Genomic DNA, 24,043 nt, shown 5'->3' on the forward strand with positions numbered 1-24,043 from the left:
TGCTTTTGTGTCTATCCAAAAATAAATAGAGGAAAAGTTTATAAGAACAATTAAGAATCTGTCTCTATCTAAACAATTGATTTTAAATTGTTGCAATTCAATGCAACCATTTGGCACAACCGTGGCTTAGAAACTCAACTTTTATCATATAGTATATGGTGATATGATTATAGATAGATTTGTTCCTGGAGAGAGTGAGATGCACAAAGTGAGAAAGAGTACTGCAACTCTAGTTCCAATACAATAAAAGTGTTCTCTATTCTTTGTGAGAGAGAGTCAAGCGTGTATTTAAGGATTGAGTCTTGTTAGAGTGCTTCCTTGTTACTGTTGCAATATCCTATTTTATAGTCAGACTTTTTCCTTGTCGTTGCATATAGACGTAGGCATATTATTGAACCACATAAATTCATTGTGTCCATTTTTTTCTTCTCACTTCTTTAATTTTGCACAAACAAATTGTTTTTACAACTGGTATCTGAGCTCTAGGTTAGAAATAAAAGCTTTAAAAAAAAAAAAAAATTCACTAGACAAATCGGCAAAAGAAACTTGACCAATAAACTAGTTGACATTTTATTTTAACCGTTTTTTTTTTGAATAATTAGTGCCAAATCAATCCCCAATTCAATGGAAACATCATCAAAGGAAACAAAATTATAAGATTACAATAGAGGAAATTTGTCTATATTGAGGCCTGAAAAGTTGCTGAAAGCAGGCACAAACAATGTCCAAAAGTCCATGATAACAAATGACTGGAAAATAGTCTACAGACGCAATTAGATAGGGCTGCCTAACGTAAACAAAGTGACATGGCGAATACGTGTCCACTCGGATGCATAAGATAGCATGTTAAATCTGTGTGTTTCATTGGTAATGTTCAAGTCAAAGAAATAAGGCGACATTACACATCATGCATGTTGAAACGAAAATGAAAGTATAAAACTAGAAGGGAGAGACGTAACCAGGCGAATTGTGTAGGCACTAGGCCGTCTATAAAGAATAAATAATTTTCTACAGACGCAACTTGTTAAAGTGATCAACCTTTTGGCGATTGATAATTATTTTTATATGAATTCACTATTTTTTTTTCCACAATTCAAAGTCAACTATCTTAACAAATTGTGACAAAAGTTGTGTTTTTAAATCTTCTTATGTATAAAAGAATGTATATTTATAGTACATTTAATTTACCACAAGCCAATGCAGAACATGTGGCAAAAAGGAAAGAGTCATGCATAGGAGAAAGGATCTCCAAAGCCTATGGAACCGACATACTTGTAAGGGATCTGTTCTAGGGAATGATCATATAAGATAATTTTCACATGCAAAGGGGACACATGTCTGGCAGTTGAGTAGCAACATACATTTGAACACGTGCTTATTACACAATAGTTTTTTTTTTTTTTGATAATCAAGAAAAGGAACCCTTTTTGACTGATAACACAAACACAAACACAAAGAGACTACTGATGAAAGAGCAGATTGTTGATTCTGAAGAAGAAACCCAGTAAACAGATGTAGGCTGCTCCAGACCAAGACCTGGAAGTGCAATCAATTAATAGCTTTCTGAAAGTAAAATGAGATATTTGTTAGAGTCCATGCAGATATACTCAGTCCATGCAGAGATAAGTCTAAGTGGTGTTGTTGAGAAGGCAATTATAATAATTTATAATTTAAGGATATATTTGAACATGTGCTTATTACACAATAGTTAGGTACTGTTGAGAAGGCAATTATAATAATAATTAATAATTTAAGGATTGAAGGGATTTGATTCACACTACACAACCTCAACAAAGATTAAGGAGATGTTTACATTGCATATATATATATATATATATTATGAACTTTTATAGTCTCATTTATATTTTTACTAGTACTATTGACAAATTTTTATCTTTTCTGATTATAAAATTATTATACAACGATTTTAAAATATGAAAATTCATAAAATAAAATTGTAAATTTCATGTATTTGCATTTTTTTTAAAATTTAAGTTTCTTATCTTGAAAAAAAAAATTTGCTAGAGCCACCCTATCTAATTTTGGTTTGGTTTCCATCAAACACTAGTAATAGGATTTGGTTTGAGAACGATAATAAGTACTCATATTGTAGTCCCCATGCACCGACGAGCAAAAACAAAAGGAACACGTGTAATTCATTAGTGAAGCTTGGAGGAGTTGGACAGGTTCCGAGGCTCGTACTCTTCTGCTACATGCTATGGCTTCTGGCTTAAGATTCAAATCTCAAAACTCAAAACTCAATTTTGTTTGATCCAAGACCATGTAAACTCAAAACATAGGTGAGAGGTGATGGAGGGGTGGGGGAGGAAGTCAACAATTGGTGAGGAGTGAGTTAGCACACAATATAGATTAGATTGGTGATAGTAGGCAGAGTGAGTAGGAGAGCGTCTTGTTTTATAAATTGATATTGTTAATGGTTTGATTTGTAGTTTCATGGAATTGGTAAGCCTCATGTGTCATGTCATTGCAGATTATATCAAGAGAAATAATTATTACTTTACATGTTTGTAAACAAGCAGTTTTAAAGGCCCCTATGCTAACCCAAGAATATTAACATACAAACGTGAGACTGATCTTTGGTTCAGACAGCCTCTGTTACATTTATATTATTACAAACAACAAGAGTGATTGTGAAACACAATCTGATAATGCTTTCTGTAAGAATGGGGTTTGGCTTAGCTGAGGGCCACAGCAAGGTGACTAATACATGCGCAGACTATGCCACTGAAGCTGATGAGCTACGATAGATCTCATTAGCATAAGCCGACGGGACATAGACTGCATTTAACAGAGAGCTGTGTTTCCGGCTGTAAAATATATACACCAGTGCTCCTATTACAAACCATACTGAAACTCGTATCCATGTTGCAGCACTAAGCATTGAAGTTAGAAAAAAAAAATTATCATTGTTAGTCATGAAGTCGACATAAATTGAAATTGATTTATATGTTCGTCACTCCAGAGAGAGGACAAGAATCATTACACTCACCCAAGGTCAATTAGTAAATATGTGTTTACAAGAATGCATGCAGCAGGTAGGAACGGAACAAACGGGCAAATGAAACCTGGGAGGGGAAAAAGAGTAAACATACCATATTGTTAGACTTGCCTATTGCTTATTGCCTGCATATAGGAATTTATTTTAAATTTCTAATACAATTTAATTAGGTATGACTGAACCAAACATTTGGGTCATTTCAAAGGAAATAAACATTACACATTGGGTACAATATATATAGTAGCTGTCCTGACAACAACAGTCAAAATGATGTATTCAAACCATTCATTCCCCTCCCGAAATTTTTTTAGAGAAAAGTAAACCTCTTTGCTAGGACTCATCTACGCTGTGACTGAACTTAATCAATCTCATCAATACTATATAATATAATGCTAAATATACCTCCTGTATGTCCAAAGCCGTGCCTCGCATCATCTTGCTCTATACAGGTGAGCACAATCAAACTGCACAACAGAAGAACTCCACCAACTCCACATAACGTGAAGCGAAGAATGCTGGTAGTCAACAAGTTGGGATAGATTTATGAAGCATAAAAACCAAATCAGATTAAAGTTGAGCATTGTGCCAACCTAACACCAGTACACCTAAAGATTATTAACTCCAAATAGCACCATTATAAAACTGGACAAGGTCATTAAACTTGGCAAAATCAAATAATCTCAATAGAAACACCAGCTCAAATAACTCAGCAAAATTCTGACATTCCGAGTAGACTGGATGGAACCACATTAATTGTAATCTGGATAGATGTAGAGCTGAGTGCTACAAAGGGGGAATGATTTGATATACTAGCTACTATTTTCCAGTTTGTTTGTGTGTTACAACAACAGAATGCCAGATCACAACTAATGCAGAAAGGCTCCATCTAAAATCAATAGAACCATATTAAAAATAAGATGGTATTTTGATTGGAAGTATAATTTCCCTTTTTGGTGCGTCTATTATTTAAATCCAGAAATTTTCCATGATCACACAGTCAAAAATTGAAACTAGGCAGCAAATTCATAACCATAGTATATTTGGGCATATAACAAATTAAATGAGAACAGCCTGAGCCAATAATTAAAAACAAGGGTGAAAAGGTTCAGAAAAGTATACTAGCCTGGGAAGGAATTCAGCTGAAGCTGAAGAAGCAAGGATAAGAACGCCTATGCATAAAAGGGTTATAGTCCAAGCAGCAATTTTCCGCCTCATTTGTCCCTTCTGAACATCTGTATAATTAATATGAAGACAAAAGAGGACATCAATTAGCAGATCGTAGAAAGTTGGAGGTGGAGACTTAAATATTATGGCAGTCTAAATTATAGTTTTTGGGTTATAGATTGACCCCAGTTAATTAATTCAATTACCCAAGTTGATTAATTAGGTCAAATTACATGCAAACTGTGGAGGCACACACAAATCACCAAATAAACTAAAGTGTAGTGGGAATTAAATTGACATGTTGATTTGTTGACTAGTGGGAAAAACCTCTCGCGAGAAAAAAATCCCACCGGGTGATTTTTAGGTCACCACTTCCAAGAATCTACTAATCAATAATCAAGTGGTTACAAGTATAAATGAATCTTACCACTACCCTGGTCTATCCCAAAATACCAACCTACAGTTGAACTTTCACTTAAATACTCAATTGAACTTGATCTTGTAAAGACTTCTTCCCTTTGCATGGATCCCAATGTGACAACAACTGATGTTTGTGTTTGTTGTTGGATGCAAAGTTCTTCATTTCAAAGCATGTTGAAGAACTGGAAGTACTTAGTTACAAAACCCTAAGGCGCACAAGAACTCAGTAACTTCTCCAAAAGTATGAGTTCTCTAGATGAGTCTTTGTATCTTTGATGACTTTTAAAATAAAGCTTTTATACCCTCTAGGAGTTTAGTAAACAAAACCCTAGTAATCCACGTCATCATGGGCCGAAATTCTGATCTGAGAGCTCGATAGATCAAGAGATGTCAAGCTAGTGTTGAGGTCCATCATTATATCTCGATAGATGCTTGTGTTGAGGTTCACTTTTTCAGCTTTTCATTACTTGTTTCTTGGTTCAATCTTCATGTCTTCAATGATATCACTTGTTTTGATTTCTCAACACACTCCTTGATATTCTAGACACATCTTAGATCTACTACAAGTAAAGTGCATTTTGTCAAAGTATATGCCAACGCGTAATAAATATGACCCTAACAATAGTTATTTATAATCAGAAAGCATAAAAAAATGCATCATCACATGGTAAGTACTTTCTCTGTGTACTTTTACCATCAAGTAGAAGTTCCCATCACATAAACCAGGTTATCACATCTATGAAAGGACATGCTAAGTAGTAACCATAATAGAGGACTCTGGCCAAGAATCTCAAGCTTACATATAAACCTTTAGGCAGTGCTGATTGGACTCTCATAATATTCTATTCATACAGGCAATTACTCTTCTCACACAAAGTGGAGAAGTGTTCATATGTGGAACATGGGACTGATCTTTTTCCACCTTGAAAATTTCTTCATGACCATCAGGAGAACCTGGGATCATCTAACTAGGTGACAGGGATCATCTTACGAGGCGGCAGTTAACTGTGACCCAGCACATGCTGTATCACTAATATCACCCTCCATTCCCTGGATTAGTTACAGATGTGAAACCACTGAAGTTCAACTTGTAATTTAATTGAACTGATTGATAACCAAAAGGATGTAAGGATGCACCTTTCATTTTCATTTGAACAAGTTTATGTAAAGAATGTGTTTTAACAAATCTCTAATCTTTTTCTCTCAAATGTTGATGGGTCATAAAGATAATCTGTTGATATACATTGCAAGATCTATAAGTTTATCTGGCTTTATGGGGTAAGGGTCTTATGCCTCTCCTAGCCTTTCCAACCATTAGAAAGGGTTATCAGACCTTCAAACGCATTTAAACTCGTTTCATTTTTCATTTTATTTATAGTAACTCTCAAGCAACTTACCTGACAGCATTACTGTACCATCAGAGAGAGTTATAATACCTTAAATACATTTAAACTCATTTCAATTTTCTTTAGTTAAAGTATCTCTCAAGCAAATTACCTGACAGCATTATTGTTCATGATTCCCATTGGATTTCAGCATTCAACTTTGATGCTGTGTGAAAAACCACGTCCGGTATTCAATACAAAGTTTGCAAAAAAAATTTAAGCACTTCGGCCGCATAGCATTTTATTTTTCACTGAGAAGTAAACAACTGGGTGGCATTGATAGGTGGGATAGCCTTTAACTGGAATTGAAGGTAACAGGTAAGGCCAACTGTCTTTGTTTTTCAAGAACACATGCCATTGTAGTCTATCCTCCATGAATGGCATGGAGCATTTACATCTGGGTGTTTAAAAATTTTAGGTTTTAATAACTCAAAAAGCTACTTTATTTATTTTAACATACTATTTTACAACTCACCCTATATCCCATTTCTTATTTTCTAACTATTCATTTATTTATTAATTTCACTCTCTCTTTTCCTCTCCGTCTCTTTCTCTATGTTCCTCCCCATCTCTCTCTCTCTTCTCTGAAGCCACAACTCTCTCTTCTCAACCCAGAAAGCAGCAACCAGGCCTCTTGCTTCTTACCTAGCAAACCCACACACACTGCCAGCCACCACCACAACTCAACCACCTCAACCCAGCCACAAAAACCCACTCAACCACAGCCACAGAAACAATATCGGAATGCGTCAACCACCATACCGTTGTTCACCAACCACCACCAGCAAACCCAAAAACCACCAACACCAAAACTCAGCCATCACCACTGAAACCCATATCTACTTAATCGCAACCCACCAACCTGAAACCCACTGCCACACATATCACAACCCCCCAATCCACAGCCCAATCACAGAAACTCAGCCCTACCGCCGATCCACAGCCACAACCACGGAAACCCAAAATCGAGAGAGAGAGAGAGAGCTGAGAGAGAAGAGAGAGAGCATGAATAAAATAAGTGAGTTTAAGTTTAGCAAACCATATCGGAACTTACTGTAGCAAATTGCTAAATTTTTTTTGCAATAGCAACCTGGGAGTAGTGGCATTTTGGTGTTTGAGTTGTTAAAAATAGCTTTTGAGAGTTTTAACAACTCCAATGCTAATGCTCTTACAGATTGAAATATCAACATTAGAGAGCATGTAAGGTATTATTACCTTGAGCTACTACTCCCTTTTCAATTAGAGGATTTCTAAGTAATGCATCCCCTTTGCTCCCAAAAGAACGAGCAAGATCTTTAAGATTATTGTTGCTGATTTCCTGAATGTTACCACTGCACCTTGATGATATTGAGTCAATGGACTTTTGAAGTGATGATGGAACTGGCACCTCATCCGGTGGAACATATCTAAGTATCAAAACTGAAACTGCGGCAGTGGTAAATGCAAGCAATGTACCCACACTAACCTATACACCCAAAAAAAAAAAAACCACTTGTCAATGATTCTATTTTATAACAATAATCTTCCATTAGATATCTCCAATTCATACACAAGTCCAATTACCATCCCCGCCAGTTGTGAAACATCCATAAAGAATGCCAGAGCTGCTGCAAAGACACCAGTTGTAATGGTGCTCTTCACTGGAACCAGGGTGAATTCATTTATGTCTGAAAAGAACGATGGCAACAATCCATCTCTAGCCATTGCCATCAGAACTCGTGGCTGAAGAAAAGAACAGAATATTTAACTTTTTAAGTGAAGAAGATTCCGGTCTTGTGATGAAGCCAAAAAAGGAATAAATTAATACTATAGTCAGTTTCGGCATTTTTAGCCATCTTGGACAAATTTTGTTTTTTTGATAAGTGATAAAAATACATTAAAAAAGATGAAGGGTGTCACCTGAGTATACAGAAAGTATACATCAGGGACAAAATACAAATCAGGTGCAAAAAGTACAAAAGTCCATGAAACCATGAATTGAAAAAAAAGAGCGAAAGCCTATTAGTGCAACTCAGTCTAGAAGAGTCTTTAAAGAGAGGAGTTTAAGATCTGAAAGTGATTTCTCTAAATCCTCAACATGTTGGTTATTCCTTTCCTGCCAAATGCACCACATCAAACAATGGGGGACAATCATCCAAATAACACCATTCCTATTTTGCCCAAACTTTCCTTTCCAACAAGCCAACAGCTCCACCACCGTCTTTGGCATAACCCAGTGAATGCCAAACAAAGTAAACACCATACACCATAAATCAAAAGCAAGAGGGCAATGGATAAGGAGCTGGTCTACTGACTCCCCATTTCTTTTACACATACAGCACCAATCCAAATCAAAATCTTCCATTTCTGAAGATTATCAATGGTCAAAATATTCTCCAAAGTTACAATCCAGACAAAAAAAGGAACTCTAGAAGGGACCTTAGGCTTCCAAATAGTCTTCAAAGGGAAACACTGATCTATACTTTTTGTTTGAACCTAGTAGTAAGGACGAATTGCAAAACCTCTTCCCAAAGCAAGTTTCCAACACATCTTATTGTCCCCAACTCCCAAGATTCCAATTCCTATTCTTGACTGTCTCTTACAGACTTTGAATCCCAAAAAAGAACACCATTTGAGAACTTCATAAAGTCAGCCACAGAGACCTCCTTAATTCAACTAATAGCAAATAGTTACACATAGCTCAATTTCAAAGAGGTGTCCCCACACCAAATGTCTTGCCAGAATCTAACTGGCTTCAACCTCAAATTTTATGTGACGAACATAAGAAGGCCAGCACGGCTAATAGACTTCCATAAACTCACTCAATGAGGGCTAGCAATGGGAAGAGAGCACCAACCTTCCCCTTCACAACCATACTTTATCCCTATCACTCTCCTCCACAAGGCTTGTCGCTCATTCCCAAATCTCCATAACCATTTCCAAACAACGCTTTATTAACTTCTCAAATTTCTAATAGCCACCCCCCCCCCCCCCCTAATGAAGAGGAGCATAGATTGTAGCCCATTTCACCAAGTGAGTTTTTTTTTTATCATCCCTCGTACCACTCCAGAGGAAATTACGTTGAAGTTATTCAATACAGTTTGCAACCTCCACCGAGATAGGAAAAAGGGAGAGAAAATAAGTTGGAAGATTGGACAAAGTACTCTTAATTAATTAAAGTAACTTTACCTCCTTTTGAAAGATACAACTGTTTCCATCCTACTAATCTCCTCTCCATTTTCTCAATAATTGGATTCCATAGAACTATCTTTGACATTTGCACCCAGTGGAAGACCTAAATATTTCATCGGGAAGGAGCCTTGCTTGCACCCTAGCCCATCCACCATATCTGCTATATTTGGGACCACACCCACGAGAACTAATTCGGACTTTCCCATATTAATTTTCAGCCTAGAAACAACTTCAAACCAAGAAAGTACCAGCCGGAATCCCTTACCTCCACTACATCAAATTTTTAGGAATTATGGAGATGAATTTTTAGGAATTATATAGATGAAAGTGGCATTCAAACTTTTCTCAAATTGAGCATTATCTAAAAACATACTAAAAAACGTCTAGAAGATCGGTTTTGATAATGGCTCAACAAGTATAAAAAAAAGCTATAGGGAAACCATCAGGTCTAGGAGCTTTATCTCCATTAAAATCCATGACCATGCCAAAAATATCAACTTACTCAAAAGGTCATTTCAACCAGCCAGCATTATCCTAAGAAATCCTAAAAAACTCAGCACATCCAAATGAGGGCAAATGAGCTTATCTTCCGAATAAAGACTCTTATCTCTTATATAACCGAGCAATACCCTCTTCAATAACTTTCTGATCTAATGTCAACACTCCGTCAATATTTAAACTGCCAATACTGTTATTTCTTCTATTAGAATCAGGCATCTAGGGAAAGAATTTCATATTGCCGTTCCCTTCCCTTAACAATAGCACCCTTGATTTTTGTCTAAAGCTAATCTCCTCCAACAATGCAGTCTTCTCAATTTCCAAACAAATTCTTTCTTTTTCACACTTCTCATCGACATAACGAGAAACTCTCTCCTCTTTATAATCCAGGGCGTCCAAATCATTCCATAATTTCATTCTCTTAGTGGTTACATTTCCAAACTCGGTTTCATTCCACTTTTTAAAATCTCCCTTTAAACCTTTCAAGTTCATGGCTAACCTGTAACTTGGAGTTCCATAGAACAAATAAGAGTCCCACAAAAATTTCACCTTCCCCACAAAACCATCCACCTGAACCCACGTGTTCTCAAAACAAAAAGGCTTTCGTCCCTTACGAAGATCACCAACCTCCAAAGAAATCGGGAAGTGTTCAGATAAAACTCTAACTAGCCATTTTTTTATGAAAGTTTGGATAATGTTCCTCCAGCTCTAAAGAAAAGAGAAAACAATCTATCCTAGAGCCAAACAAAGAGTTTGACCAAGTGTAACTACCACCCTCCAAAATAATATCCGTTAACCCATTAATAGAGATGAAATCTGAGATATTACACATACTCTGAGTGAAGTTTTCAGCCCCAAATGTTCAAATGGAAAGTGAATAGCATTGAAATCACCACCCACACACCATAACAATTCCACCAATTAGGAGGAAGAGGTGTTTGGGGTGATCAATGATTTTAATGGTGATAAGGCACCTGGCCCGGATGGCTTTTCCATGGCATTCTTCCAGTCTTGCTAGTGTGTTTTGAAAACAGAAATTATGGTTGTATTCCACAATTTTCATACTCAGGCGGTGTTTGAGAAGAGTCTTAATGCTTCGTTCCTTGCCCCTATTCCCAAGAAAGTGGATGCTGTGGAGGTCAACGACTTTCGACCTATTAGCTTAGTTGGTGGGATTTATAAGATTATTTCTAAGGTTTTGGCTAATCAGCTTCGTAGGGTGGTGCATGGGCTTATTTCGGATTCACAAAATGCTTTTGTCAAGGGCAGATAGATTTTGGATTTCGTATTGATTGCTTTTGAATGTATTGATAGTTGATTGAAGTCAGGAGTTCCAAGTGTGTTGTGTAAATTGGATGTGGAGAAGGCATATGATCATGTGAGTTGAGATTTTTTAATGTATATGCTTCAGTGTTGTGGTTTCTCAGAGAAATGGAGAAAATGGATAAGGTATTGCATTTCAACTGTAAAGTTTTCCATTTTGATTAATGGTAGCCCATCTAATTTTTTTGGAAGTACTAGGGGGCTTCGGCAAGGAGATCCATTATCTCTATTGTTGTTTGATATTGTGATGGAGGCATTAAGTCGTATGTTGGATGTGGCTGCCTCCGGGCAATTCTCAGGCTTTTCAGTGGTTAGTACGGCTGGTCCATCAGTGATGGTGTCTCATCTTTTATTTGCAGATGATATGCTGATTTTTTGTGATGCTGATCCTTCTTAGATTGCTAATTTGAGGGCGATTCTTGCTAAATTGAAGGAGGTATCAAGGTTTCGTATTAATTTGGGGAAATTTGAGTTGGTACCTGTTGGTGGGGTGCACAATTTGGAGGCTTTGGTTGGTCTGTTGGGATGTGGGCAGTCTTTTCTGCTCTTGAAATATTTGGGCCTTTCATTAGGTGCAAAGTTTAAGGATTTATTTGTTTGGAATCCTATCCTAGAGAGGATGGAGAGGAGATTAGCAGGTTGGAAGAGAATGTATGTATCTAAAGGGGGTAAGGTGACACTCATTAAAATCTCACTCTCGTCTTTACCTACATACTTTCTTTCCCTTCTTCCTTTACCGGGTAAGGTGGCAAAGCGTATGGAGAAATTACATTTTTTGTGGAATTGGATTGGTGGTGAACCTAAAATACATTTAGTTAATAGGGCCAAGGTCTGTAAGCCTTTGCAGGATGGGGGGTTGGGTAGAACACGGTTGGGAAGCTTTAATTATACCTTGCTCAGAAAATGGCTGTGGAGGTATGGCATGGAGACTAATGCTTTACGGAGGAGGGTTATATAGGCAAAATATGAGAATATTTGGGGTGGTTGGTTTACGAAAAAGGTGACAAGTCCTTATGAGGTCAGCCTATGGAGATACATTAGAAGTGGCTGGTTGAACTTCTCCAAACTCCTTGTATGTGATGTGAGGGATGGTACTAGAGTGAAATTTTGGAACCAGGTGTGGTGCAGGGATAGTACTTTTCAAGAGGCCTTTCCAGAGCTTTATTGTCTTAGTAGGTCAAAGGATTCCTCAGTGGCTGAAGTTATGGGTTGGTTTGCTGGGAGGTTTCACTGGAATGTGCAATTCCGTCGGCCACCACAAGATTGGGAAGAAGAAGCCTTTGATCGGTTTATGGGGTTGGTCCATTCTTCGACAGTGGGGGGTTTGGCCCAGATAAGGTTTGATGGAAGCCTACAAGGAATAGAGGTTTTGAGGTTAGAGGATATTATAGCTCCCCTAGTGATAAGCTCCATCTTTGTCTCCTACAAGCAAATAAATCATCACACCAAATTCAAATAAGGTTCCTAATTTGGAGTTTTTTATCCTTACCATTCAGCCCCCTTACATTACATTGCAAGAGACTATCTTCAAATTCATTGGGACACAATCACAGCCCTTTCCCTATTGGAACCTCTGGATTTACTAGAAGCGGAATCATAATTAATACAGTTCACCAAGCTCCTCAACTCCCTTAAACCCTTACCTCCTCCTTTGATTTTTTTCTCAAAACATTCTTTGCAGCCCTTGTCTATTTTTCTCCTCAATAGCCAAGAGAAAATTAGAAGTAAATACTTCTAAACCTCAATCAAAGTCTCCACAAAAGTGCCAAATTCCTGAAACTTGCTCTGAAACTAGGGTGACATACCAGCAAAATTTGTCAAACAGTATAATATTGAAAAAATTTTAGGCGGATGACATGCATTCAAAGTTTATTAATTCGTTAGACTCATTAGGAAATCAAGTACAGCAAAATCAACTTCCAGCCAAAATCGAGTTTACTATACTTGACTTCCTTTTTTATCCACCTCAGAGCTAATTTTCAGTAGGAAGTCGAGTATAGTAAAGTTGACTTTGGCGATTTTGGCTGGAAGTCGATTTTGCTGAACTTGATTTCCAAAAAAAAATCCAACTAACTAATAAACCAACTAACTAATAAAGTTTGAACGCATGCCATCCGCCTAAAATTTTTCCAGAATAATATCATTTGGAAAATTTTTCCGTGACATACCATAATGATTTCCAAACTGACCACCTTCCAAAAGGGCAGATAGTTTATTGACTTCCTAGGTCTCAATAAACTTCAATGTAGCCAATGGAGTCACATTCAAAGGTAGGTTCTGAACAAACCAAACCACACCAACCAAATTCAATCATCTCACCACCTTCTTCGGACCATACTTTAGAATCTACATCCTCCACCACCACCATCCCACTCGGATTGTACCTCTACAGGCTTCAAAGAATTTCCCCATTAAACCATGGCGTGTGTGTGCACAAGAAGCAAAAAAAACAGCAGAATGGAATCCCTAGAAATAAATCCCCACACATAGGACCAATCAAACAAGGTCCCTGCAAATAAAGCTAGAAGCTGATCCTCGGTAAGCTCCATATCTTTAAAAATGCAACTATTACGCTCCCTCCAAATAATTGACATCACGCAATGTGGTACCAAATTTCAAGTCCGTTTGAGAACAACTTATTTAACTTTCTGCTAAAACTTTTCTGCTAAAAGTATGTTAAAGTATACTTGTACTTTGAAAAAGTGATAAAAAGTTAGAAAAAAGGGGGGGTTTTAAAAAGCTATATATAAAAGCTAAAAGTTGATCTTATAAACTCTATCCAAATAGACATGAATCCAAATTTTCGAAGAGTGCTTTCCCAACCAGTTTCTCCATACTGCCAATAAATCAATAACATTATTGGGTAAAACCCAAGCAACACCGAACAAACTAAATGCAAAACTCCATAACCGAGAAACTTCCTGACAGTGAACAGGCGACATTCTCTCCACTATTGCAGTGTAGACAGCACCAATCCACAATTGGAATACCCCTTCTCTTCAAATAGTCACCATTTAGAATATTCCCCCATGTAGTTGTCCAAACAAAGAAAGACACTCGACAAGGGGCCTTCACACCCTAAATGCTTTTCCAAGGAAAAATAGTAGAGCTAGATCCCCTTAGAGCATCATAAAAGGACAATGTGTCAAAATCCCCCTTCAACTTCGACTTCAACCCCCACCTCATCCTATATCCATCCTCATTTGGAGGATTTTGTGACTTCAAGGCATGAGAAAACACCCCCACCAACTCCATTTACCAATCATTGAATCCACGTTGGAACCTTACATTCCAACTCCACCCTTCCTCCTCCGTGTGACTTGCCAACATATCAGCAATAGATGCCTTCCAATAAGTAGCAATCTCAAATAAAATTGGGAAGGTTATTTTCAACAACTAATCCCCTAACCAGCAATCATGCCAAAACCGGACACTAATCCAATCTCAAAGTAAATGAACTTACTAAAATTCTCCCCCCAACCCCCCCCCCCCATCCATATACCTCACCATAAGCCACACCCATGCGAACTCCTTCGCAATTTCAAGTACTAGCCCCCCATTCCTCCCATAATTTCAAAGCTATCACCTGCCTCCATAAGCGTGTCTCCTCAACCCCATACTGCCACAACCACTTGCCCAAAAGGGCTTTATTAAAGGTAGTGATTTTCCTAATCTCCAACCCACCACCAGTCGTAGGAGAACACGCCTTATCCCACCCTACCAAATGGATTTTATGCTCATCCCTTAATCCACCCCAAAGAAAATCCCTCTGTAACTTCTCAATCATATTAGCCATTTTACTAGGAACAGTAAATTGAGACAAAAAATAAGTAGGAATGTTTGAAAGCGTACTCTTAAGCAGGGTTAGGTGACCTTCCTTAGATAGATACATTTTCTTCCATCTTGCCAATCATCTTTTGAGTTTCTCCAAAATCGGATTCCAAATAGAGTATGACTTAAGCTACCGATGGCATACCAAGATAAGACATAGGGGAAATTCCAATCTTGCAGCCCAAAATATCAGCCAGAGCGTCTAGATTATCCACATCACCAATTGGAACCATCTCACTTTAACTAACATTTATCCTTACCTCGTAATCACTCTAAAGCAAGTCAGCAACATCCTAATATGAAGAATCTGCTCAACGCTATTATCACAAAAAAGTATAGTATCATCTGCAAATAACATGAGATAAGCATAACTCATCACCTCCCCTCCATGCATCTTGAAGCCGCCAATAATACGAGCCCCCTCCATAAGCCTAAGCATTCTAGTAAAACACTTACATTATCAAGAGAAACAACATAAGAGATAAAGGATCCGCTTGTCTTAAGCCTCTTGAATTGTGAAGAAAACCGGCTGAAGAATCATTAACTAATACTTAAAACTGGACAAAAGATATACATGTATGGATCCATTGTCGCCGTTTAACTCCAAAACCCATTTTCTCTAACAAGTAAAGCAAAGCCTCCCAATTTACATGATCATAGGTGATGCAAGACCAAAACCAAAATTATTTTAGAATTTATATTTTCAGATTTTTGTATTTATCTTATAGGAAATTTGATAGTTGTAGACTTTTATTTGGATAGGGATTAGATTTGAGATTAGATAAGATTAGTATTTGAGTTCAATTAGGATTAGTTTTCATTAGTTGTCATCTTTTATCTTTTTATTTCCTGAAGCTCTAGCTCGATATAAGAGCCTAGTTTATTTGTATTTTAGAGGAGAGACGATTAATTGATTAATGATATTCAGATTGGAGATTTTCCAATAGTTGGGTGCTGATTGCTAACACCTTAGGTGCTGATGCTTAACTTTTCTTGCTTGGTGCTGATTCCAACCAACCCCTAAGTGCTAATTCTTAGGGTTTATCTTTACTTTTCTTGTTACTTTTATTTTGTTCTGCATCAATAGGCCTATTCTATGTCCAGTTTACATATTACACTTGCTATCCTTCTCCGAATATGACTATCAACACACTCATTTGCAACCAGAACTGAATCCAAAATCTGACAACCCCCCACAAAAGCACTTTGAGATTCAAAAATGAGACCATCCAACACCCCTCTCAACTGATATGCCAACACCTAAGCCAAGATCTAATAGACACTGCCCACCAAACTTATCGGTATAAAATCTCTTATACTAGAAGCTTTATGTTTCTTAGGAATAAGATTAATAAAAGAAGCATTCAAGGACTTCTCAAATTTACCATACTTGTAAAACTCCTCAAGTAAGGCTAAAATACCACTCTCCACGATCCTCCAACAATGATTGAAAAAGGTCATTGTAAATCCATCTAGACCCGGAGCTTTGTCCCCCTCCATATCACGCATAACTTGGAGAATTTTTTCCTTCTCAAATCTCCATTCAAGCAGCCCACTCTCCACTACCCCAATATTATCAAAATTCAAGTTGTCCACCAGTGATCTCCATGTCTCTGTCTTTGTATATAACTTTTGATAAAATACCACCATCTGGTATTCCAAGTTTAATTATGGGTGTACAAGTAAGAAATCTTATACAGCATCCTTGTCAACCCTCACAATATTTGCACCATGCTTGCTCAAGAGGTAATATCAAAATTTTCAGAACAATCCAAAACAAATCGAAAGGTAATGCAAAGAACTAATTCAAATTAGGAATTCATAAGCTCAGCACTACTTTCACTAAATTCCACAAGTAATCAATGAATATGCAAAAAACAAAAACTGAAAATTCCTAACTTACCTGAGGAAGAAGTGAACCCAACAAACTTGAACACAGAGCAGTAACTGCTCCAGCTGTTATTATATACCTGCAATACGAACAACGGAGCTTGAAACCAAGAGAATGTAATGCCCTCAAATTTTCAGAATGTTGGTAACCAAAAATTACAAGCAAATAACATGCTTACACTGGCCATTGCACCCCATAGCTTGCAAATGCTGAGGAGATAGGTGTGTCCGGATCCAAGTCATAATATGGTACTAAACCAACAATAATGATAGATACAAGCATATACAAAATGCAACATATCGACAATGCCAATGCTATACCAAGGGGCAAATCACTTTGAGGATTCTTCACCTGCCATGAAAATGTATATATATAAAGGAACAAATGATTAAGGTTCTGAAATTTTTTGGGAGTGACACAAAAGTGCTGGAACATTTCATAATGGTCAAATGAATGGATTCAAGCAAATAATGAGCTTTTAAGAGATAAGGAATCAGGTGACGAGGCAAGAAAAAGGGGGGGGGGGGTTTATGTAAAGGGAATATGATGATTGTAGTATATAAAATTCACCACGTAAAACTAATTACCACTCTGATATTGGATTGTGCTAGATACTTGAAATAATCAGAAAAATTTTAGATTATCACTGCCAGGGGTAAAAGTGTTTACATCAATGGTAACGCATAAAATGTAACAAATTAAATCTAAGACTTAACAAAACACACAATACCAATCCACCATACAAGATTCATACCTCCTCAGCTGTGCTGGTAACTGAATCAAAACCAATATATGAAAAGAAGACTATTGCAGACCCGGTGAACATCCCATTGACCCCAAATGGAAAGTACCTAAAGCATCAGAGGTAAAATGTGAGCTAGACCATAATTGAATATACCACATAAAGGAAGTAATCAAAATGATATGCCAATTACCCGCTGGGAATTTCATATCCAATCCATCCAGTTTTGAAACCTAAATATCCACCAGCTATTATGATGAAAAGCAATGCACTGACATTTACTGTTGTAATAATGGTTTGTGCCAATGTACTCTGAAATATTAAGCGATTTCACAAAGGCGGTAAAAAAAAAAAAAAATTACAAAGAAGGATTATCCAAATATAGATTAAAAGGATTACAAATATTTAAATAGGAACTGCACACCTCCTTTATTCCAATGCACAAAAGCACTGTGACAATAAGAATTAACACTGCTGCACATGGATCAACCACAATACCAAGCCCAGGGATGGTATGACGGGCCAAGAAAGCAGGAAGTTTTTCCTCACCTCCAAAAAACAAGGCCTAAACACAAAAAAAGGGTTATATATAGTATCTATTGGAAATGAGGATCTATCACATGTTTTGCAGTCCATAATAGTCATGATCAAAATCCAATTAAGTGAAGCGAATCTTCAATAATAATTATCATAATCTACAATCATCATGCATTCAAACCTGAGTAAGTAATCATTCTCTTTTACTAGCTCTAGCAGCATATGTGATATATCATTGTTCTTTCTCCTCCTCTTATGTGTTATCTTTATTGAATTTGGACCACTATTCTCACTTTTTTTTTTTTACAGTGAGTATTGATTCTCTCAAGCTAGGCAAAATATTCTCTCAGATCAGCTCTCTCTCTGTCTCTCTCTCCCCTCCCCCTGGTTTGCCTATATTATTAGTATGAGTAAAATAATGTGACTCAAATCAGATTATTATAATTCCTGCCTAAGTTTTCAACAACAAGCATAAATTTATAGATGTACTGGCCAAAGTCTTCTACAGGTTAAGGTATAAATATTCTCAATTCAATCATCCACATGAAATAATGTAATACAAAAATGGGGAACCAGGAGGGGGAGGGGGGTTTGGGGTTGTTTAAACAGAAATTATTTATACAAACATTTACAACATTTTGTTTGATATTTAAGAAATACAAATTGTTAGGAGGAAGAAAAGAGGAGGGGGAAAAGGAAGGGTGAGGAGCCTAACATCTCAAGATAGATTTATAGATGTGAAGGTTGTATGTTCAGATATCAAAACAGCCAACATAAAATTTAAATGAAACATGGTCATATGAGGTATAAACATAATTAACTAATAACAGAGACAATATTAACAACTTAATTTCCCAATTAAAAAGGAAAAGAGAAAAAGGAGACTGGCCACACGGTGCTGATGAGTAGCATTGTCACGATATTCAAGTAATTATGTACATCAGTGGACAACATAAAATACTAACTATAAAACAAACTTATTTTAAGTTCCAATCTGAAATGATATTTTCATCCAGTTCACTTATTTCAAATACCCCAACAGTCCAACCTGAATGGCTGTATCACAATACCCTCTAATGCCCGATAAAGAACCAGGAATCCAGGGCCAAATAGAAAAAAGGTAAAAATATGCACCACTTGAGAGAGGCATATGGATACTCAACATTTGGGTGTACCCTCAATTGTTTCCCTAACTTTAAACCTCTCTGCAAACAATTAAATGCATGTCTACAAAAGTGAAAATTTGCTCCTAATTCTCTGAATCTGTATTATTTGTATGTCATTTTTTAAGTAATTTCTTTGAAAATATGTCACTCAGGAATAACAACAACACAGGAATTCAAGTCTAAGGTCATACATTTTCTGGTAATTATTAGCAATTTCTGCAACTTTGTTTTTGTGTGCATTGGCCTGGGACTAGATTAATCAGTTTGATATCATATGAATCATAGTATTCACAGTTAGATCTAACTCTTCTTTTCATATGGAGGGAAGCTCATTATCATCACTGCCATGGTGACCTGTCGCAATGAATCATCTGTTGATTGAGCACTTGATTTTGCTTTTTTCTCTTTGCGTTTCATGATTTCTTCTCTTGTCTTTTCTTTTACATTTTCCCCTTTTTTGACACATTGAACTAAGTACCAGAAATGCTGATTGCAGGCAAGATGTTAATTACAAGGAAGGAAAAAAATAACAACAAATTCCAGTAAAATATATGGCACAGAAAGCTCTAATCATCAAAAATTAAATACTAATATGTTGAGAACACCTTTGAATAGCATTAGTATATATAAGACTAAAATCATAGAATTAACTGCGTATTGGGTAGATTAGGTTAGGTGTCATATGGGTAGTTTCAGAAACAATTAAACTTCTATTATTTGTTCAATTAACACTTCTATTCATAGTTTGTAATGGCGTGCACATACATGCATACATGCACACATACACTAAACTATATACTTGTCTTGAGTAAAATTCTTCTTGAACACTTCTAAAACGATTAGCAACATTTGCACTTCAATAATACGAAACTACCTCTCAAGTATCCTCCCTCCTTTCCCCCAACACACATAAAACAAAACAAAATTAATATGACCCCACAAAGATGCACTGTTGTGGACAGACTTTCAGTTATTTTTACTCATCAAGGAAGGCAGTCAAGTGAAGCCTGTAATAATGGTTTCTTTTTTCTTTTTCTTTTTTTTTTTGATGTGTAATAAAATTCATCGAAATAAGATATAAGAAAATACAGAGGAAAAAAGCACACAGGCAGTGTGCTAAATGCAACAAAGAAATAAAAACTAAGTAACAATGAAAGTACAATAAAAAAGTATATCAGGCAAAGGGTTGAAAATAAAAACACCCAAAGTATTTGCCTATTCAACAAAGTATGAAGGAAGAGAAGCTTCAACTCATGAATTGATCTTTCATTCCCTTCAAAGGTGCGTGTATTCCTTTCCCTCCAAATGAACCACATAAGACAATGAATAAGCATTCTCCAAAGCACCTTAATTTTGATTCTAATAAACTTGCTTGACCAACATGCTATAAGTTCCACAACACTACACGGCATGACCCAATGAACCCCAAATAGTGAACACACCATATTCCACAACTCGGGCTACTGGGCAGTGCAGGAGTAAGTGATCGATGGTCTCCTTGTTCCTCTTGCACATGCAACACCAATCCACCATCACCACTTTTCACCTCCTTAAATTATCAATAGGTAAAATTTTCCCCAATGCTGCTTTTCAAATAAAGGAACTTTGAAGGAGACTTCTTTTTTCTTTATAAGAATAAGTCTCATTAAAAATTTCCAGAAAGGGCACACATCTGTAGTGATGCAGGACAACGAACTCAAAAATGGGGCTTAGTTTTCAGGGAAACAAAAAGATAGGACCTTCAGCACTGAAGGTTACTTAGAGTCTGCACCAAAGCAGCCAAGAGGGTGGGAGGAGTAGAAAACCTAGGAGTCAGCCTAGGATTGCTTGGAATTATTTTTCAGTAGAGAAATAGAGATAGAAACCTTGTTTCAGCAAGAAGGTATCTTGGACTCAGTACCAAGCATTGGAAGGAAATTTTGTACATGATCAATTGTCTATCCAAAAGCCTTTATATATGACTCATTAATTACATCAAATAGGAAAAATCAACTTATGACTAAAATCAAATCAAGTGCCACAATTGGCAACAATATAATCCAACGGAATCACTCAACATCAAACACAATCAATGAGGTCCAAGAGAAACTATCAACATCAATTGGGTTCAACATACATATCTGATGTCTGCAAGAAGTATACAAAGTAGGAACAAATGAATCTAAGTCATGAGAATGAGAGAGGAAGCCATAAAATAACATTGGTCATGTACAAATGAGAGCAATTGATACACCAGTGAAAAATAATGATTTGATTCAAGTCAAAGGGACAAAAAAGGTAGAGGAATGCCTAAAATAACATTCGTAAATGTAATAAGAAATGACATGTTAATTAAGGAGCTGATGGCAAGCATGATTTTGGACAGGATAGAATGGCAGAGAAGAATACAAGTGGTGGACCCCGATTATTCTACTGAAGATTCATAACAGACCCCAAAGTTCTGAGGATCCATGCCGGAGAAGAATATGGCGAACATGAGCTGGCTGCCAACTCCCACTCAGCATAACCCAATTCACCCCAAACAAGCAAAGAATGAAAAGAGAACAAAGACAGCTTGTAATATTGAAATCGGTATTGATCCAGTACATCCATATATAGATATTAATCAATACTCCAAACAAAAGTCTTATCTGCATGTTGTAAGATATTGGAATTTGCATATGCTTAGTGTCAAAAGTAGGAAAATATCTTAAGAAACAAACAGAACAAATAATGCTTACCAGAGGTAGAAAAGAATAGTATCAATTCTTACATATAACTCTCAGGATATACAACTTGCAAGTGAAAACTAGTTAAAAAAAAAAAAACCTCAGTTAGAGAAGGACTATCAGACCAGATTTGGGGTTATGCCACGAGCAACAGCTGAACTACCAATTGTATATTCCAGAATCAGAGCCCAACCAACCAACCAAGCAAACCTGAGAGCAACCACAGTGTTTGAATTCCTGACTGAAGGCATCACACATGTTATAGAGAAAAGATGGGTCATGTGCTTGATTTTTTTTCTCTCTTTAACACAAGTAGATCATGCCCAAGCCCCACACCCACCCATCAAAATCTGTTAAGGACTTTTTCCAGCCTTAAACATGAAGTGAAGTATTTTAAATTTTTAGTCTGTTTAAAAAATTTCAACCACTCTGCCTGAAAGTTAAAAATAGAAACACTCAAATTGGTGATTTTCACATATCAAAAAGTAGATACTACTAAAGAGTTCAAGAATTTATCAGAATGAAATCTGGAAGTCAATGATAGTTCATTAAGCAAGCAAATATAGAGTGTATAAAAACAAACCAAGAACAAATTACCCTTCTCCAACACATATGTACGTATAATGATAGGCACTCCCAGCAGATGGGCAACGACATGCAAGCTCTGCATAACAAAATGCTGAGAGTGCAGCAGCTATTCCAGCAATTAGGAATGAAATAGTAAGCGCAGGTCCTGAGTGTTCTCTAGCAACCGTTCCAACCAGAATATATACTCCAGCTCCTAAGGTTGCTCCAACTCCTGATCAAAAGAAAGTCAAAATATTATCATTATGAACGTAAATCTACAACCAACTATCTGAAAATTAAAAATCTAAGCATAAATTGGGAGAATTTGGACATTCTGGAATTTGTGAACAACAAAGTGCCTCCCCACCATGATAAAGAGTATTAAAGTTTCAGAATCTATGAAAAAATATGATGATCTGGGTCAGATTAGTTTTACCCTGAATAACAATGATTCAAGGGAATAAGAAAACTTCAAAAACTATTCATAAACATGGTAAACAATGCATTTTTGATATTATGAATAAAATGACTAACATCATGTGAAGGTGGGGAGTGCAAAAGGTTGAAATGTCACGTCAATTGCCTCAAAATACGATCCATAAAACAAATGGTGACAAACCCATTACACACTAAACAAATAAAGGCGTGAACAAAAAAACCGACTTCAATTAAACAACTAACCACATGAACAAAAAAACTAATCCAATTCACAAAAGTAATACTAGCAAGATAAGAACATAATTTACATAAAAGAGAACAAACCCACATGGCCAAATATCACGAACTTCAAGTCAAGTATTCATATTCAAAATCCAATTCTGAATTGTGGAAGACAAAGATTGTAACAAGACTTACCAATGGCAACGAGGTCCACAGCAGACAATTTCCTGGCCAACTGAGTATGACCTTCTCTCCTCAAATGAACTGAATCAACTTGCTTTCTCCTAATCAAACTTCCAAAACCCCATGAATACCTTCCTTCACCATTCCTACCACTAGTTTTCCTATCAGCAACCATACCCATCAACCAAACTCAGCTTCTTTTTCTGTGAGAAGAAAAATACCAGACACAGTGAAGATTGAGGAGAGGAAAAGCAGTTAAGTTGTTGGATGCATGCAACTGTGCCCGCCAAGCATTTAAGGATTGATATTAATCATTAGAGAAAATGCTGTAACAGTAACTATCTATGTAACTTCAAACACGTTTGATTCAAAGGTTGTTTTTTCTAGCTGCTATCTCCTCTCTTCTTCTTTTTTTTTTTATTATTATTTATTTTATTTTTATCTTTTTAATATATATATATATATATAAATAAAATAAAATGGCAGTAATAATCCATTATCTATTCACCTTCAACACAATTTCCTTCTCCAAAAATGGGATTTACTCCTATTATTAGTAAGCTTTTTTTTTTTTTTGAAGTACAGATGAGAGAGTCTTAATAAATACCTTTTATCTCAGCTTATATATTCTATCAATTATAATATGACATTAGCTTTGGCTTCTTCTTTTTTCTTTTCTTTTTTTTTTAAAAAAATTTTAAACTTCAATTATTTTATAAAATTCAATTATTAAAAAAATCCCACATCAGTTAGAGTTCCCTCCCACACATGGTTTATA

General features: G+C 36.4%; 1 protein-coding gene across 1 annotated transcript; it reads right to left on the minus strand.

Annotated features, from left to right (window-relative positions):
- Nucleotides 1-2,457: 2,457 nt before the first annotated feature.
- LOC142610622 (cationic amino acid transporter 4, vacuolar-like) lies at nucleotides 2,458-23,596 on the minus strand. The gene is made up of 14 exons (XM_075782485.1): nucleotides 23,278-23,596; nucleotides 22,453-22,654; nucleotides 21,981-22,065; nucleotides 17,869-18,009; nucleotides 17,638-17,756; nucleotides 17,457-17,553; nucleotides 16,881-17,053; nucleotides 16,715-16,781; nucleotides 7,552-7,710; nucleotides 7,204-7,453; nucleotides 4,143-4,251; nucleotides 3,422-3,534; nucleotides 3,011-3,086; nucleotides 2,458-2,894 (listed from the first exon to the last, which is right to left on the minus strand). Exons 1-14 carry the CDS (start codon nucleotides 23,444-23,446, stop codon nucleotides 2,738-2,740), a joined length of 1,917 nt encoding a protein of 638 aa, XP_075638600.1. The 5' UTR covers nucleotides 23,447-23,596; the 3' UTR covers nucleotides 2,458-2,737.
- Nucleotides 23,597-24,043: the final 447 nt, after the last annotated feature.

The sequence above is a fragment of the Castanea sativa genome, chromosome 9 (genome assembly GCF_040712315.1).
Source record: "Castanea sativa cultivar Marrone di Chiusa Pesio chromosome 9, ASM4071231v1".
NCBI lineage: Eukaryota > Viridiplantae > Streptophyta > Magnoliopsida > Fagales > Fagaceae > Castanea > Castanea sativa.

Excerpts from the sequence above, each read along its gene's own strand:
- LOC142610622 (XM_075782485.1), bottom strand. The coding sequence starts at position 23,446 with ATGGGTATGGTTGCTGATAGGAAAACTAGTGGTAGGAATGGTGAAGGA. Across the intron at positions 22,066-22,452 it reads TACATATGTGTTGGAGAAGG|GTTTGCTTGGTTGGTTGGTT; the intron begins GTAATTTGTTCT and ends GGTTGCTCTCAG. Across the intron at positions 7,454-7,551 it reads TTTCACAACTGGCGGGGATG|GTTAGTGTGGGTACATTGCT; the intron begins GTAATTGGACTT and ends TTGGGTGTATAG.